The following is a 19,102-nucleotide window of genomic DNA, read 5'->3' as shown; positions in this document are numbered from 1 at the left end:
ACACTGTCTTCTATAGCAGCTGCACCAGTCTGCATTCCCACCAACAGTGAGTTAGAAAGCTTTTTAATGTAACATACTTACTTAATTTATATATATTTATGAATTGTAGGTTTTTAAAACAAAAAAATTTTCATTATACAGAGACTTCCTACAATTTTTCTTCTACATCCCAAGGGACGATCCTAGAGAATTCTAGGATGTTTTATCCCTCCATAGACATCACTACCATAAATGATGGGAGCCAAGGAAGGGGTACATGGAAGCTCTGGAGATAAAACACACGACTGAACTTCTGTCTAAATGAACGTATAAAGATATATAAATCTAGAGCTTATGAAGAGCAAAGCACAACTTACCAAGGAGTTGGAATCCCAGAGACCTGTATAAGAGAACTGTGTACACTGAAGTAGTAGCAGTGGATATAAGGGTAGGGATGGAATCATAGAGCAGAAGCAGCACCCAATGTTATAACTACTTTCTTATACAGCTACCCAGTTAAGCAAGATGAGCAGCTTCTTCAATGCTGCAGTCAAATACTGATATCGGGGACACAAAATGAAAAAATTGTGTTACAAATTTTAGTGAGACAGATCTGGTCATGTTGCTACTGAATGTCTGTGGAACATGAAGCTGAAACCGTCCATTAAACTAGCACACACATGGTTGTAGAACACAGAGGAGGTCCAGGATGAAGACAAGCATTAAGGAGTTAGGAGCAATCTGGGTGGTAACTGAAGGTATCAGAGGCCATCAGACAGCACCTTGAGCACACTGGGATGAGGAAAGCAAAGTACCAAAACCAGCCTTGCAGGGACCGTGGATATTAAAGAGGAGGGAAGAAAATGTATAGGTCACAAAGCCAGAGAACTTTTCTAAAAGGTCATAACAGAACCATGAGAGGTCAGAGTCTTGGAAACTGGGAAAGGGAAAGTTTCCACAACAACAGACTTCAAAGGGGCTGGGAGAAGGGAGAAGTGGGGAGTTGCCATTCAATAAATATAAAGTTTCACTTGAGCAAAATATTAACTTCTAGAGAAATGCTGTACAACCTTGAGCCGCTAGTTAACAATACTGAATTGGACATGTAAAAATTTGTAAGAGAACAGATCTCATGTCAAGTGTTCTTATCACAATGAAATAAAATAAAATAAAGCTAGATGAAGAGATAAGAGGAGAGAAGTTTTTTTCCAGTGTTATGTATCCAATTATATGTTCATTTACATCTTCAGAATTACTGAGTGAATATCTTCTCTCTGTGCAGCTCAGTGTTAGTAAGTGAGGAACTAAAACAAGTGAGTAAAAAAACAGAAACACATCTCAAATGTGTTTAAATTTACTTTGATCTAAAACAGTAAGGAAAATTGAACTATATTTTCCAAAACCAAAAAATTAATGAAAGAAAAAAGGTTTGCTTTTAAAAATTTTTGCCAATCTCTTTAATATCTGGTATAATAAAAATCAGTTGGCAAATATATGGTGATGGAAGGAGAACTGACTCCGGGTGGTGAACATACAATGGGATTTATAGATGATGTAATGCAGAATTGTACACCTGCATTTTTTACTAACTAATTTTTTTTTACTAAATAATTTTACTAACAATTGTCACCCCAATAAATTAAAAAAAAAAAAAAGTAAAAAAAAAAAAACAGGTGGATTAAGAGAACTTATGCTGATAAGTGACGGAGGTGAAAATGATGAACGAGGGATACCAGAAACTCTCTCCTCCACAAAAACAATGAAAAAAAAACTGAAAAATACTTATAACAGTTAACAAAGGCAACCTGTGGAAACATGCAAGAAAAACAGGCCGAATCACAATAAAAACAATGATACTGTATCTTTTTAATTCATCCTGTTCCAATCACTCCCTCTCTTCAACTCTGAGGTAGTTTGAGAACCAATGGTCTGCAGCCATCAGCCTGGCAACTACAGGAGGGGCAGAGCTGGGTTTGAGTTCCATCAAAGCCTCACTCCCAGAAAACTGTCATCATTTCGCCTGTTGATTGTTCTCTGAAAGATCCCCCTTACAAGGATGTCTTTATAATATTTGAGCTAAGTTGGTATATGTAACCTGAGCTAAGCTGATGTGTATAACATAGTATGTGTAAAAAGCCTTCTCCTCACAAGCATTTGTCAAAATATTTAAAGTCATTTATTTAACTTAGTGGCTACCTGAGGTGCTGGATAATAGCAGGAGCAATCAATGGCATGATCAAGAAGCTTAAAAGGAACTGCTGGGGAATGGGATGTTAATAAAGATTTTGAAAAGCTCTGATATATTTGTGGGAATCTACAAAGCTACATACATGCATAGAGCTGTGCATACCCAGGGCTGAGACCATGTACAGGAAACACGTGAGATGGCCTCAAGCTGTCACCTCTAGGGACCATGAGCTTTGGCATAAGAAGAAAGTGAAGGCTACTGCAGATTTAAAAAGTGTCTGACTGACCGTTGAAGGAATGCCTGAAATGCACAGAGCAAAGACTGGGAAACTTACTGATTCCAGGCATTGAAGAAAATTTCTGAAGAGACTTCAACTGCTACAGAGCACAAGAAATGCAGGCTCTATGCAATTAGTTCAGAAAAGTCACCAAAGAAATTTCAAGAATGACCCCTATGGAGAGGAGTAATTCTGATTTCGAAAGTTGCCACGTTATTTTATTTAAAATCTTAAAAGCAGCAAGAAAAAGTGACTCATCATGTACAAAAGCAGTAACAACTGAAGACTAGTCAGAAATCATGGAGAACAGGAGGCAGTGAGATGACATACTCGAAGTCCTGAAAGGGATGTCAACTTTAACAGAGCAAGAATTCTTCTCAAGCAAGAATTCTATACCCAGCAAAAATGTAAAAATTAAAACCTTGCACAATAAACACAAACACAATGTGTCTAAGGTAAAACTTCCCTACATGAAATAATATAGAAAGTAGTTCAGCAAATCTATGGTTGCTTGGGAGGGGGAAATGTGATGATGAGGCGGTATAGTTAAGTTTACAAAGTTGCTTTTTAAGGTGATGAAAATGCTTTACATTGACTGTGGTGATGTTTGCACATATTTGTGGGTATACATTTAAAAAAATCATTGTATTTTACACTTTAAATGGTTGGACGGCATGGTACATGAATAGAATCTTAATAAAGCTGTTTGTTTGTTTGTTTGTTTTTTTAAAAAAAGAGAGAATGAAGTTATTACAGGGCAATAGAGAAGATTAAGGGGCCAAGGACAGTAACTGGGGATGAGCCGTGTGAAAGGATAAGGGAGAGAAGATGACTCCATGAAGACGGCAGCAGGGCGAGGGCAGTGACAGTGGAGGGTGTCACAGACACTAACAGAAACTTTCCAGAAGGAAAAGAGAAGAAGAAGCAAGTGATACAGAAAAGTCAAGTAAGGAAAAGGATTAGACAAGGCCCGATGGATTTGATTATAATCAACTCTGATCACAAGATCACAGGCAAATGGGGAGAGAAAACAAGGCATAATGCACAGGTTTGAAGAATGAATAGGAAGTGTTGAAATATTTGAAAGAGAATAGAGTTTTAAACTGTCTATTGAGCAACCTGACTACCACAGGTACTCGAAATATTTACACAGACTAATTTAAAAAATATTCAGTTGATTCATCAAAAAAATATCTTAACTTGAGAGTTAAAAGAAATGAAAGAACTCTACAAGAACTTTCTGACTCCATCAGAAAGAGCAACATAAGAATAATGGGTGTACCAGAAGGAGAAGAGAGGGAGAAGGGAACAGAGTACATTAAAAAAATAGTTGACAAGAACTTTCCAAATCTGTGGAAAGAACTGGATCCTGAAATCCAACAGGCAAATAGAATACCTAATTACCTCAATCCTAACAGGCCTTCTCAAAGGCACATTGTATTGAAGCTATAAAACTTAATGACAAAGAAAGAATTCTCAAGGCAACCAGGGAAGAAAGGACAGTTACCTACAAAGGAAAGCCCATTAGATTATCATCACATTTTTCAGCAGAAACTCTACAAGGCAGGAGGGAGTGGAATCAAATATTCAAACTATTGAAAGAGAAAAATTATGAGCCAAGAATAATATATCTAGCAAAGATATCCTTTAGATATGAAGGAGGAATAAAGACCTTTCCAGACATAGAAAATCTGAGGGAGTTTTCTAACACAGAACTAGCATTACAGAAAATACTGAAGGAGCTATCTGACCTGAAACAAAAATCAAAGGAATACAAAACCATGAGCAGTATTATGAACTGACAGACAGAAGCAGGAAATGGCAATGCCTATACAAAATAGGGCACTACACACTTAAACATAACATAAACATAAAGAAGAAAAAATCATTTAAAAAAAGCAAAAAGAGAAGAAAAAGTCAACTTGCTACTGCAACTCACAAATCAACTCACAACATAAGTAGGGATAACTTGTGACAACAAAAACATGTAAGGGGAAAGAGTAAAGGTCTGAATCTGCAAAGGGGATTGGAGATAAGAAGTATGCTGAAGAAAAAAGACGTGTGTGTGTATATATCTGTGTGTATGTATGTGTGTGTATATATATATATATATATATATATATATATATATATATATAAAACAACTATGTTACTTAAAATTAATGGTAACCAATCAAAAAAAAAAAAAAAGAAAAATCTGGACCTGAGATATATAACATACAAAAAGAAGAAACACAGGGAAAATCATAGAATTTACCACCACACTAAAATAACAGACAACAATAGAAAGGCAAAGAAACAATGGAGACACCGACCCACCAGAAAACAAAAGACAGAATGGTAGGAAATACTCATATATTAATAATCACTCTAAATGTAAATGGATTGAATTCACCAATAGAAAGGCACAGAGTAGCAGATTGGATCAAAAACTTAACCCAACCTTATGCTGCCTCCAAGAGACACATCTCAGCTACAAGGACAAATATAGACTCAAAGTGAAAGAGTGGAAATTGATACTCCAAGCAAATGGAATTCAGAGAAAATCAGGTGTAGTCATACTTATGTCATATGAAACACACTTCATGATAAAAAAGGTAACAAGAGACAACAATGGGCAGACATTTCATAATGAAAAAGGGGACAATACAACAAGAAGATATAATACTCATCAATATATATGCCCCCAATCAGGGAGATACAAAGCAACTAGTATCAGGACTAAAGGGAGAAATTTACCAAAAGAAAATTATAGTAGGGGATCTAAAAAAATTATTGATAGTTATGAATAGATCATCCAAACAGAAAATAAATAAGGAAATATTAGCCCTAAATGACACATTAAACAAAATGGACATAACTGACATGTACAGAGTACTTTATCCTACAATAACATACTATATATTCTTCTCCAATGTACATGGAACATTCTCAAGGATAGACCATATATTCGGACATAAAACTAGCCTCAGCAAATTTAAGGAGATTGAAATCATACCAAGCATATTCTCTAATCACAAGGCTTTGAAATTGGAAATCAACTGCAAAAAGCAGGAAAAACCATAAATATGTGGAGATTAAACAACATACTTTTAAAGAACTGGGTCAAAGAAGAAACAAGAGGAGATCGACAGATATATAGAAACAAATGAGAATTAAAATATATCCTACAAAAATTTTTAGGATGCAGGGAAAGCAGTTTTAAGAAGGAAATGTATATCATTACATGCCTAACTCGAGAAAGAAGACAAATCCCAGATAAATAGCCTCATGTTATACTTTAAAGAACTAGAAAAAGAAGAACAAATGAAACCCAAAGTCAGCAGAACGAAGGAAATAATAAAAATCAGAGCAGAACTAAATAAAATAGGGAACAAAAAGACAATAGAAAACATTAATGCAACAAAGAGTTGGTTGTTTGAAAAGATTAATAAAATTGACAAACCCCTGGTTAGACTCACTAAGATAAAAAGAGAAAAGACACAAAGAAACATAACCAGAAATGAAAGAGAAGTTACCACGGATGCCACAGAAATACAAAGGATCATCCAAGACTACAATGAAGGACTATATACTACCAAATTCAATAACCTAGAAGAAATGGACAAGTTGTTAGAAACATACAGCCTTCTCAGCCTGAATCATGGAGAACTGGAAAATCTAAATACACAGATAAAGAGTAAGGATTTTGAATAAGTCATCCAAAACCAAAAGTCTGGGACCAGATGGCTTCATTAGTGAATTTTACCAAACATTCAAAGAGGTCTAATACCTGTCCTACTTAAACTCTTCCAAAAAACTAAAAAAGATAATACTCCCTAACTCATTTTATGAGGCCAACATTACCCTGATTAGGGTTTCCGAGCAGGAATTCCCACCTGTTCTCGGCAATTGTTTTTGCTTTTCCGTTCCTGAATCTCAAGAAAACTTTGTCGGGAAATCGGGAAAATCAGCTCCTTGAACCCAGGTGGCTGGTAGTATCAACCATCACTTTGTGGAAAAGATTCATTGTGGAGAACAGAAAACAGTTTATATCTCAGGATTTGGGAACGGGAAAGGGAAAAAAATTCCTGAGAATGGGTGGGAATTCCTGCCCGGAAACCCTAACCTTGATATCTAAACCTGGTAAGGATAACACACACACACAAAATTACAAACCAGTATCTTTGATGAATACAGATACAAAAATCCTAAACAAAATTCTAGTAAGTCAAATACAATGATGCCTTAAAAAGATTATACATCACGATCAAGTGGGGTTTATCCCAGGGGCACTAGGATGGTTCAATATATGAAAATTGATCAATGTGATAGACCACATAAATAAAAGATAAAAATCATATGATTATAATCAGTAGACGCAGAAAAACCATTTGACAAGATACAATATCCATTTATGATTAAAACACTTAATAAAATGGGTATAGAAGGAAAATACCTTAACATAATAAAGGCAATATATGACAAACCCTCAGCTAACATCGTAATTAATGGTGAAAAACTGAAGTTCTTCACTCTACGTTCAATAACAAGACAGAATTGTCTCCTTTCACCACTGCTTTTCAACATAATATTGGAAGTCCTATCAAGAGTCATCAGGTAAGAGAAAGAAATAAAATGCATCTGAATTGGGAATGAAGAAGTTAAATTGTTACTTTTTGCAGATGTCATGATTGTTCATATAGAAAACCCTAAAGATTCCACCAAAAAGCTATTAGGAACAACGAATGAATAAAATTGCCAGCTACAAAATTAACGTACAAAAATCCACTGCATTTCTATACACTAACAATGAAATCTCAGAAAAAGAAATAGAAACAAAATTTCTTTTGCAATTGCAACAAAAAGAATAAAATACCTATGTCACATTCAGTGCAACACGGGCAGTGAGAGAACCAGAAGGGGCGGTGAAGGGTTAAGAAAGAAGCAGAAGTCAAGAGATTTATACACTAGAGGCCAAGGGTCTCACGGCCTCAAAGGACTGAGAGCCCTGAATCGGGCCACCGTGTGACTTTTATTGATGTACACACAAGGAAGTAACACTGTTTTCTCCACGGTCTGTAAATTTCATACATTATACTAGGAAACTGATTCAAACTAATCACCTTTGGCCGGAACCGAAAGTCACAGGATGTCTTAATAATTGTATGTACCTCTCCAAGGGACAAAACCTTTATGCTGAAACTTACTGACACGAATAGATGGAGAACTCATGTTATCACATCATTGAATCTCTTCCCAAGCAGGTTGTGGGAAGGAATATAGCCATAGAGGCAGAAGCTCTCCTTAGGCGGGGAAAGGTAGGGGTCTATGCCCACCTCTATCAACCCCGTAAGTTCTCCTGATGGCTCCTATGCGACTGTGCCTGGCTTAGGTTGTTCCTTCCTTGAGGAATCTTATCCGTCATTGACTAACCAGCCATCCTTTGGGGCCAAACAGGGAGACATAAGGTGTAAGCACAAAGGTGAAGCAAAGTCCCTGAAAGAATCAGTCTCACAGACTCTCCTTTCTATAGGGGTAGGTATGAGGAGACAGACGGGTATGCTGCTGTGTGACAACATACCTAGGAATAAACTTAAAAAAGGATGTGAAAGACCTATACACTGAAAACTATGACATTTTTTAAAGAAATTGAAGAAGACACAAAGAAATGGAAAGACATTACGTGTTCTTCCATGGATTGGAAGAATAGTTAAAATGGCCATATTACCCAAAGCAATATAGAGATTTAATGCAATACCCATCAAAATACCCATGGCATTTTTTAAAGAAATAGAACACAAAATCATCAGATTTCTATGGAACCACAAAAGACCCTGAATAGCCAAAGCCCTCCTAAGCAAAAAGAATAATGCTGAAGACATATCACACTCCCTGACTTGAGCTTGTACCACAGAACAACAATAATCAAAACACTATGGTATTGGCAGAAGAACTGACACACAGACCAATTGAATAGAATTGAAAACCCAGAAATAAACCCACAAAATTTGGACAGATAATTTTTGACAAAGGAACCAAAACATACAATGGAGAAAAGACACCCTCTTCAATAAATGGTGCTGGAAGAATTGGAAAGCCACATGCAAAAGAATGAAACTAGACTGCTATCTGTCACCATGTACCAAAATTCACTCAAAATGGACCAAAGACTTAAACATAAGACATAAAACAATAAACTGCATAGAAGAAAGCATAGGTACTAAACTTATGGACCTTGGGTTCAAAGAGGATTTTATGAATTTGACCTCAAAGGTAAGGGAAGTAAAAGCTAAAATAAATGAATGGCACTATATCAAACTAAAAAGCTTCTGCACAGCAAAAGAAACCATCAACCAAACAAAGAGGTAACCAGCCGAATGGGAGGAGATATTTGCAAACAATGCCTCCAGTAAGGGGCTAATATCCAAAATATACTCATTTAAGGAACTCATACAACTCAACAACAACAAAAAAATCCAATTAAAAAATGGGCAGAGGACATGAACAGAAACTTCTGCCAAGACATACAAACGGTCAACAGATATATGAAAAAATGCTAAACTTAGCTAGCTATTAGGGAAATTCAAATCAAAATCATGGTAAGATTCACCTCACACCAGTTAGAATGGCTATCACCAACAAGACTAATAAGAACAAGTGTTGGAAGGCTTTGGAGGAAAAGGAACCCTCATACACTGTTGGTGGGAATGCAGACTGGTGCAGCCACTATAGAAGGCAGTGTGGAGGTTCCTCAAAAAATTAAGAATACAATTACCATATGACCCAGCAATCCCTCTCCTGTGTATATACCCAAAAAATCTGAACATTATCCTTAAAGATATACAAGTATGTCCCTCGATGTTCACTGTAGCTTTATTTACGGAGACCAAGACATGGAAACAACCGAAGTGTCCTTCGATAGGAGACTAGATAAAAAAAGATGTGGTATATATACACAATGGAACACTGCTCTGCCATGAGAAAAGATGAAATAGTGCCATTTGTGACAACATGGATGGATCTTGAGATTATCAGGCTAAGTGAAATAAGTCAGACAGAAAAGTTGAGAACCATATGATTTCACTCTTGTGGGATATAACTGAAAGAAACAAAGGAATACGACAAATAAATATAAAAACTCACAAACACAGAGAACAGTTCAGTGGTTACTAGAATGTAAGGGAGGAGGGGAGTTGGTAGAAGAGGGAAAGGAGGTCAAAAATATGGTGATGGAAGGAGAACTGACTGTGTGTGAGTAGTGAACACATAATGCACTATATAGATGACATATTATAGAATTGTACACTTGAAACCTATGTAGTTATTTTGACTACTGTTACTGCAAGAAATTTTAATTTAAAAAATGTCTTAATTCAACCACTGTGTTTGAGTTTCTGAAAAATAGTGTTGACTGAGTACACACTATTTAGCACTAAGTCTTCTACTTTTATTGCAGAACAAGTAGAGACAAATTTCTGTATTATTTTAGGGTTATTACTAGAAATTTGTTAACTGAATCACCTACTTAAAATCTACAAAGATATTTTTTATCTTTTATTGTCTTTACATTCTACAATGAAAGAATTGCCTTTATCTTCTCACCAATGTCAGCCTTTAAAGAAGTATTTTCTGACACTGGAACAGACATGAAACACGAAATCTCAGAAATAAATTTGGAGCTCCAATTTGGTAAATTTGTGGGATCACAGCATCTGCATATATCCACATGCCCCCTTTGCTCTGCTGTTCATCTCTATTTCTACAAATTCTCTGAATGCATCTCATCCATCTCTATTTCTACTTTTCCATGTTAACATAGAGACACTTAAGGCTTTATAATTTCCATTGTAAAATAAATAGGGTATTAACAACAGGACTCACCTGAGCTATGTTCATTTTCTGCTGCTCCTGGAAGAAGGTAAAAAAAATGAAGGTTCCACTAGGAAGGAGGAAAGTGAAATGGGGTCATGAGAAACCTGGTCTTCCTTACAACTCCTATATTCACCTGCCTACAAATCTCCTAACACCAACTGGAGCAAAAGCCTCCCTGTGGGAGCACGGCCCTCTGACATTCTGGAGAAGGCGCAGGAAGAAGCAGCACCACCTGATCACGTGCATCTCTGATATGAGTACATGGGCTTTTTCACCGAGTGAGGTCAACTGGTTTTTATCAAAGAATTCAAAATTGATGCCCCCTTCTGACTAATTAAAACAAACAAACAAACGAAAATGAAATATGTAAGTAAAACAGAATTGGTTAAACAAATTCAGGTCCACGAGAGGTCCCCCTACCTTCATTAAAACTGATGTCAAGACACAACTCTGGCTGGATTGTTCATCAAGTTCTTATTGTCTTTACACCTTGAGTTAAGAGTTTCCCCAGAAATCAAAATAAAGATGGGATACTTTATGCAAGAATTATATTGTGTAACTCTTTGTTCTAAATTGGTTGCGGTTTCTAAAAAACATCTGTTGATAAGATATGTCTGGAACTTACCTGTGAGAATAAACAGGCCTGTGCTGATTGTTGGGTTCAGCCTGGGGTGACTCTACAAAAATCATTCATTTCAGGCCCAGTATTTTGGGGCTTCCCTATGTGCCCAACACAGAAAACCCTTCTTCTACTCACATCCTGTTAACTCTGTGTTCAGGAAAAAGGGAGCATCAGCATAACTCTAGATACCACATGAGGTGATGGACATGGTGTGTCCATCTGGAAAGAGTGAGGGCAGAACAAAGGAAACAAGGTGCTGTTTAGGATTTCGTCAGCTCTGCCTGCTTACACCTTCCTGGGACATCAGTCCTCACCAGCCATCCAGTCAGGTGCCCTTTCCTGCGTAGCCTGGCAGACACCCATCCCTCTCAACCCCACATACCACCTTCTGCAAGTTGGTCCACAGTATCCACCATCACACAGTCTGTGATGGCTTCTGGGTGTGGTGACATCCCCGAGTCTGACTCAGGCTTCCCCCGGGGATCAAGAACTGCTTCTGGTGGACCAAATCAGGACCTGCTCCTTCTAGACACTTCTGTTTCTACTCTAAAATTAAATAAGTAAAACAGAATTGGTTAAACAAATTCAGGTCCACCAGAGGTCCCCCTACCTTCATTAAAACTGATGTCAAGACACAACTTTGGCTGGATTGTTCGTCAAGTTCTTATTGTCTTTACACCTTGAGTTAAGAGCTCTACTCTAAAGCTCTGGTGAGGAGTCTGTCAGAAGAGCTGTTCCCCAAAGCAGCACTTGTTCCTGGGGCTCCTCCCTCTTTCCTGACTTAAAAGAGTTACTTTGCTCCAGAGGGGCTGGGACCTGAGCCTGCACAATAAATTCAGTTCATCTGAAACCTTCATCACTCTAATCCTGACCCTTTTGGAATTCAGGAAAACTGAACTACGCAGCACTGTACCCATTACCTGTGTACAAGTGCTCCACCGGAAGTGTGGCTAGTGCCACGAGTCAAAATATTATTTGAATTAAATGCACCAGTAAAATTAGCTTCACCTCCTTTTTTTTTCACTGCTGCTTGAACATTTTTCAATTATATTTTATATTATAGTTGCATTACTTTGCTACCGGCCAGCACTGCATTAGTTTGTCAGACTGGACCTCTGAGGATGGAGACAGCCTGGACAGTGCAGGAAGGCGCAAGAGCCTCACAGTCCCACCCAGGGGCTCTGGAGAAAACCCACACATCCCAGGATGTGTTTACCACGTGGTAAGATTCTGTCCGCATTTACTTCACAATGATGTCTATGGGGATTTGAGGACAGGCTACTGTGCTAAGTGCTCCAAAGGTTGGAGCTCTGGGTTTGGGGCAGGGAGGACATTGGGAAGATCAAGAGATGGGTAGTGAAAATCTGTATTTTAGTCCTACCTTTCTCACCTACCAGCCTGTGCCCTCGGGGTACATCACTTCACTCCAGGAAAGTCCTTTCATTTTGGGAAATGGCATGTTTATACCGACAGTAGGCTTGTGAGGATTAAATGAAATAAACGAAGAGAACAAAGTGTCTTTTGATAGCAGCTTACACAGTGATTACAAGCATTTGAGAAAATGTTTTGCAGATCACACCTTATCTAATTCTCATAATAACTATGCGAACCCCTATTAGTAGCCTCAGGTTTACCGTGAACGTCATAAAGGTGCATGCCCCTCCCGCCGCCTGCAGCCCCCATACCGACCGCACCGAGCACCTTCTCCTGACCAGGGCTCGGCCCCACCTGCGCCGCCGGATCCGCCCGGGCCCACCCCGCACGTACACGGGGCAGGAGAAGGGGAGAGCCCGCCTGAAGGTCCCTGGGATTGGCCCCTGCGCTGCCCCAGACAGCAGCCGACCTGACCGCAGGGGCCCTGTGCTCTCACCCCGGTTCCACGGCCTCTGCTCCCGCAAACACCAAACCACTAAGAGATTCTGTCTGTCTCTGTCTGGACAGGGCCGTCGGGAGGAGGCGGGACTAGTGCGCACATGCGCAGAGTGAGACCCATCCTCGGCGGACTGAACGGTAAGCCAACACTTTGAAGACTACGTTTCCCATGGAACCTTGAGACCAGGAAGTAATATTTGAAGCGTTTCCGTTTCGTTAGCGAGTGGCGGACTTGACAATTGGACCTGACCTTTGGAGGCTTTAAGTAGGTCCCCAGAGGTTTGGGTTTGGACTTTAACTTGAGTACCTAACAACACATTTGCAAAGGTGGTTCTCGATCGGATCCTGGTTGGAAAAAGTACAGCAGCAAGAGACAATTGGGGAAACATAAATATGGACTAGACACTAGAAATATTAAGGAAAATTAACCATTCCTTTGGAAAGTGCGATAATATTTGGACGATGTAGGAAATTGTTATTTTTTAAAGATGTATACTAATATGTTTATAATTATGAAATCATGTTTTTGTAATTTACTTTTTTAAATTAAGCAAAACAATTAGGGAAGCAAATATGGTAACTGGTTAAGTATCATGAAATCTATGTAATATGTGTATATGATGCTTATTTTACTATTTCTATTCTATCTGGAGTGTTTGAATTTCTTTTTAACACACAGGGAAAGATTTGGGGAGGTCAGGGAGTGTAATGCCCCTTCAGACATGTACCTTTAAAATCAAGCTGCCAAGAGAAGTAAAGGTACACACAACTATCTCTTTCACCAGCTGTGAAATAGAACATATACTACAAAATGGAGCCAGCATTGACATAAAAGAGTAACTAACATCTGTGACCAGCAGGGTGGTGGTGGGGAGGCAATATAGTCTAGCTGTTCAAATGACACAAGTAATACATGAAAATACATACAATCCCAAATAAGGAAATTATTATTGTAATCCATTTTGCATTTTTATAGGTAAACCTCCCTTGAAACTTAATGTGTGCACACATCAAATTAGAGATATATGGACACAGTAACATAATTTTTCTTTTTAGTAGACTTCTTAGAGCAGATATAAGTTTTGGAATAATTGAGCAGAAAGTCGAAAGAGTTCCCATATAACCCCTCTCATCATCCCACACACTGTTTCTGCTGTTATAATCTTACTTTAGTGTGATATATTTTGCACCATTAAAGAATGATACATTATTACTAACTAATGTCCAAACTAGTTTACATTAGCAGTCACTCTTTGTGCTGTACAGTTCTATGGGTTTTACCTAATGCATAATGTCATCTTGTGTAATGTCCAGCATTCCATTATCATACAGAGTAGTTTCACTGCCCTAAAAATCTCCTATGCTCTGTCTATTCAACCTCTGCCCTCTTGCTTTCCTATCCTGAACTCCAGGTAGGCACTCATCTTTTTACTGACAATAATTTTACCTTTTCCAGAAAGATAAGTAGAATGATATAGTAAGTAGCCTTTTTAGACTGGCTTCCTTCACTTAAAATATGCATTTAAGTTTTTTTCATGCCTTTTTATGGCTTGATAGCTCATTTTTTAAATCCAGGACAATATTGCATTGTATGGATGTATACAGTTTATTCACTCATCTTTTGAAGGACACTTGGTTACTTCCAAATGTTAGCAACTATGAATGCTACTATAAACATTTTGTGCAGGCGTTTGTGTGAACATAAGTTTTCAAATCAATTGAATAAATACCAAGGAGTACAATTGCTAGATTGTATAGTAGAGACTAGGTTTAACTTTATTAGAAACTGCCATACTGTGTTCCAAAAGTGAATGTACAATTTTGCATTCTCACCAGCAATGGAAAGACAGTTCCTCTGCTCCATATCCTCTCCAGCATTAAGCGTTGCCAATGTTTTGGGTTTCGGCCATTCTAATAGGTATGTAATGGTGTCTCATAATTGTCTCACAATTCCGTAATGACATTGATGCTGGGCTTCTTTTTATGTGCTTATTTGCCATAAGTATATCTTCATTTGTGAGGTGTCTGTTCAACTCTTTCACCCATTGTTCATTGGGTTTTTCATTTTTTTACTGAGTTTGAAGAGTTATTTGTATATTTTGGATAAAATTCCTTTATCAGATATGTCTTTGATCAATCTTTTCTATCAGTCTGTGACTTCCCTTTTCATTCTCCTGACATTCTTCCACAGAGCAAAAGTTTTTAATTTTAATGAAGTCAATCTGATCAGTTTGTTCATTCATGTGTTACACTTTTGATGTTATCTAAAAACTAATTGCCAAACTCAAGGTCACAGAGGTTTTCTTCTGTGTTATTTTCTAGAAGATTTATACTTTTGTATTTCACTTCTAAGATGATTATGATCCATTTTGAGTTAATATTTGTGAAAGTGTAAGGTCTGTGTCTCTGTTTATTGTTTTTCTTTAATATTTTTAACTTAAGTAAATGCTTTCAAGTACCATCAAATATTCCCATTTCTCAGCAAAATATAAATACTGTGTCTATTTTGCAAATGTTTCACAACTATTTCATGATTTTTTATTCTCATATATTTCTATTTCTATTGGAATTGTAATAAAATATCCAAAAAAGCCACATACTCTTTGCTTACTATGTCATATGAAAATATATTTTTACATCCACTTTTAACTGATATAATTTTAGAACTAATATTTTCTGATTTGGGTCAAAGTAACATAGTGGCTTAAAATTCTGATATGATCACTGACCATCCTAAGAAGCTCAGGGAAATAAAGGAAAAGTACTTTTTATTTCATGTTAATTTGATGGCTGCCATGGAACATTTAAAATTTAACTTTCTTTTTCAACTGTCAATTCTTGTTTACAGTTTTATTGAGATATAATGGCATATAATACTATGTAAGTTTAACGTGTACAATGTGATAATTTGATACACATATATATTGTGAAATTATTACCACTATAATGTTAGTGAACACATCCATGACCTCACATAGTTACCATTTTATGTTTGTGTGGTGAGAACATTTACGATCTACTAAATTTCAATATTGAAAAAAATCAAAAGTCCATTTATTTTTACAGAGTAATCTTTAGTAGTAATTTTTTTATTCTTTTCATCATGTGCTATGTTCTCATACTCTGGTTTCTTTCACTTTGAGGAGTTGTTAAGATAGTAATGTCAACGGATAATTCTTAGTATGATATTTGATAAAATTGCTTTATACAAAAAATTATTAGACAAGTTTGTGTGAACTTCCCATAGAAAGCTCAGTTCAATCGTTATAACAGTCTATGTGGAATGTGGAAATATGTCCAAACACACATATACACACTCAAGGAGATTTAACATACTGTTTAGAGCAATGAGAATATGTCCTGCAGGGTGTAATGCGGGGTCTCTGGTCCTGCTCCCCCCATAAGAACGCAAAATATGGTGAGGCCAAAAAGGAACACCCACAGAGCCATGAATAGGGGAGTTACACAACTATATTCTCGCTGGTGGCCGGGTGAGACACACTCAGTAGGATCCACACGATCCGCAGTCCGCCGTCCAGTTCTTCTGCCTGCCAACCAACCAACCGATCAATGCTGTCCCAGCAGTTACATGAGTAGCCAATTGGCTAACTGGTTACAGCTTATGGCCAACCAATCACAGCCGATGGTCACTCACCACCCGAGCCAGCACCTCCCCATGTGAGGCCAAAAGCCTGGAAACTGCTCTCTGGGACTCTGTCCCCACACTCCACCCCTACAGGGTCTCGCCTCACAATCTACACACGACAAGTGTCTTCTGTGAGGGGCCCTGTGCTGTATACCTACGGGCGGAAAGAAATAGCGTCTTAGGAACCAACAATGGCAAATCCCTTCCACCTGGGAGGATACATGCTAGCTTTTTGTCCTGGGAACGGAAGGTCGCTGCCACTGGCACCTTTCACGGTTTGTGGTACCAGACCTTTATGGCAGTGCTTGGGGTACCTTGCGCAGTTTCAACATGTAGCAGAACAGGGGACCTCATAATAGGCCATAGCGAGAGCACATAGGTTCCCTTCAAAATTGTCCCGACATCAGGACTTCCGTATACTACAGTCACTTGCGGTGGCCACTCGGCCACCACCCCTGGTGTCACTTGCAAATCATGAATCAAACCAGCCCCCCATGGGGCTATCAGGCCCAACCACCAACAGTGGGGGGTTTTGACCTGCCAGAGCCAAGTCCATTGCTACCATTCCCCTGATTTCAAGCATGTGGGTGCCGGCAGCAAAATGTTTCCATTTCTGCCATACCCTGGCTTTAACAGAGTCTCACTTGTGGTAACCTGTAACTGAATGGGAAAGGCTGTTCAATGTAGTAGAGCTTCTATTGGTACGGGCCCTCCCTTCCGTGGTCTCTCATTCAGGACCCTCAAGACGTCCCATAGACGCGAGGCCCAGTCGCGCATCGTGGGAGGGTGTTTTGACACCCAGAGTCCTTGCTTCAAAAGGCTGTTGTAGCATTGATTATGCAGCTGCTTGTGGATTGTACGGGATATGAAACAACCATTGTACCTCCATCCTGGCAGCCCAGCACTGCACTTATTTGTTCAAACAATCCCATGGCAATAACTAGACTACTATGTCCTAGAAAGGATATTTTGACTGAGCTAGAGCAGAAAGGGAGGACAGAAATGCTGGACTTCTCAGCACAGGTGCCAGGTTTTACCTGAGGTCACTGTTAAGCCTAGGCAGCTGGGTTCAGAAGGCTTTTGTTGACATGCAGAGGTGTGACCAGGTGGGATGAGAAGCAGATTTTTCCATTGGCGCCCACTGCAATGACAGCCTGGAAGAATTGGTCCTTGAATGTGCTGTCCAGTAGAACCCCCTGATAGAACAGGGCCCTAGAAGGGTAGGGTCAGGTCTGGCAGAGAGGCCCAATGTGCCACCCAGGGTACCAGGGGGTGCTTTTAATCACACGTGGGAAGGAGTAGAGAAGCGGCAGCGGCAAACTCTTCAGGCAAAAGCATCCTACAGGACCATATAATTTGGGGATGGTCAGCCAGTTCTGTGTCCACAGGCAGACCGCCCACTGTGTAGTTACTCCCTTAGTAAGATGCTTATAGCCAGCACAGAGAGAATTGGTGTTAACCTCAGAATACCAGTTTCTCTATCAAGTTCATGATTATCCAAAATGAATCATCGTGGGAACTAAAGATGGGAAGTAGGGTACATGTTCTAAGCTGCTCCTAGAAGGGACAGAAATCCTCACATAATACCGGGGATTCAACTATAGTAACCTTTAGGCTGCAAGGGTATGGCTCCTAAGTGGATTAAAAGATAAGAATATATATCTATATAATGTCTTCAAACATGCAGGCTTAAACATGCTGTAAATGAAATTCATTTTATACTTTAAAATGAATTAATGCTTTTACGTAGAAATTGATTTTTTTGGCAAAAATGGAGTTCCCTATAATGTTCTTGTGGGATGATTCCCAGAAGAGGATTAGAAGCCCTTTTGTATAATGAAGATATGGAAGGAATACCTTTAAAATCCTGAGGTGATCTTTCCTTTGTCCAAAAGATTTTATCAAACACCATTTTAGACTCCTGCGAGATCTGTAAAAAGAGATCATCTAGTTCCAGCTTCAAATTAATCTTTGGTCTGAGACCCTTTGAAATTTGAAAATTGTCCACTGGAGAGGCTGAAAATAAGAAAAAAATTATTATTTTCAAACTTAGCAAGTTCTAATTCATATGAATTTAACAGTTTAATTTTTAGGTCATCTGTATCCTAGGTATTTTATCATAAGTAGGGATAAGAAACTGGGTAGAACTTTTAATTTTCTGCATAGAAATCTTCATAGTCAGATGATTGGAGTTATTAAATATATTTCCTATTTTCTACATTTTCACAAACAACTATGTTGTCAAAATTTCTGCTACCACATAGCAAGGATTCCATTTCTTTCAGCTTCAATTATACTTATTATATGTTTCTGTAAACCCTCATTGTTGGCATCTTTGAGGGCCCTTGGGTTTATACGAATGGTCTCCTCAATTCCCTTCCAGCTTGCACTCCCATCCCGTCCCTAAATCAATGTAACATTTTAGATTTATTTTGATTTCAGTACTTTATTTTGGGATAACAGAATCTATATCAGTTACTTTTGCTTTGTAACAAAACACCTGAAAACTCAGTGGCTTTTTTTTTCAATTTTAAAAACACTTTATTTAATAAAAGTTAAACATGCAAAAACTTAAATGAACATATCCTTAAAATCACCATCTTCTATTAATTTCTATGCATATATTTGGCTTAAACTCAACTCAGGATAACTGTGATGTTCACT

The 19,102-nt window shown here is 38.2% G+C and overlaps 1 protein-coding gene across 1 annotated transcript in view; it reads right to left on the bottom strand.

The window, feature by feature from the left end:
- Positions 1–12,886, bottom strand: part of LOC117020100 (zinc finger protein 658-like) — a 35,260-nt gene extending 22,374 nt beyond the window's left edge. The window contains 3 exon segments of the mRNA XM_033102343.1: positions 10,308–11,466; positions 12,302–12,397; positions 12,791–12,886. Coding sequence (XP_032958234.1) covers positions 10,308–10,322 — 15 coding nt within the window. The 5' untranslated portion in view covers positions 10,323–11,466; positions 12,302–12,397; positions 12,791–12,886.
- Between the last annotated feature and the right edge of the window lie 6,216 nt (positions 12,887–19,102).

The sequence above is a fragment of the Rhinolophus ferrumequinum genome, unplaced genomic scaffold, assembly GCF_004115265.2.
Source record: "Rhinolophus ferrumequinum isolate MPI-CBG mRhiFer1 unplaced genomic scaffold, mRhiFer1_v1.p scaffold_84_arrow_ctg1, whole genome shotgun sequence".
NCBI lineage: Eukaryota > Metazoa > Chordata > Mammalia > Chiroptera > Rhinolophidae > Rhinolophus > Rhinolophus ferrumequinum.
This window is presented reverse-complemented; position numbering and strand designations above follow the sequence as displayed.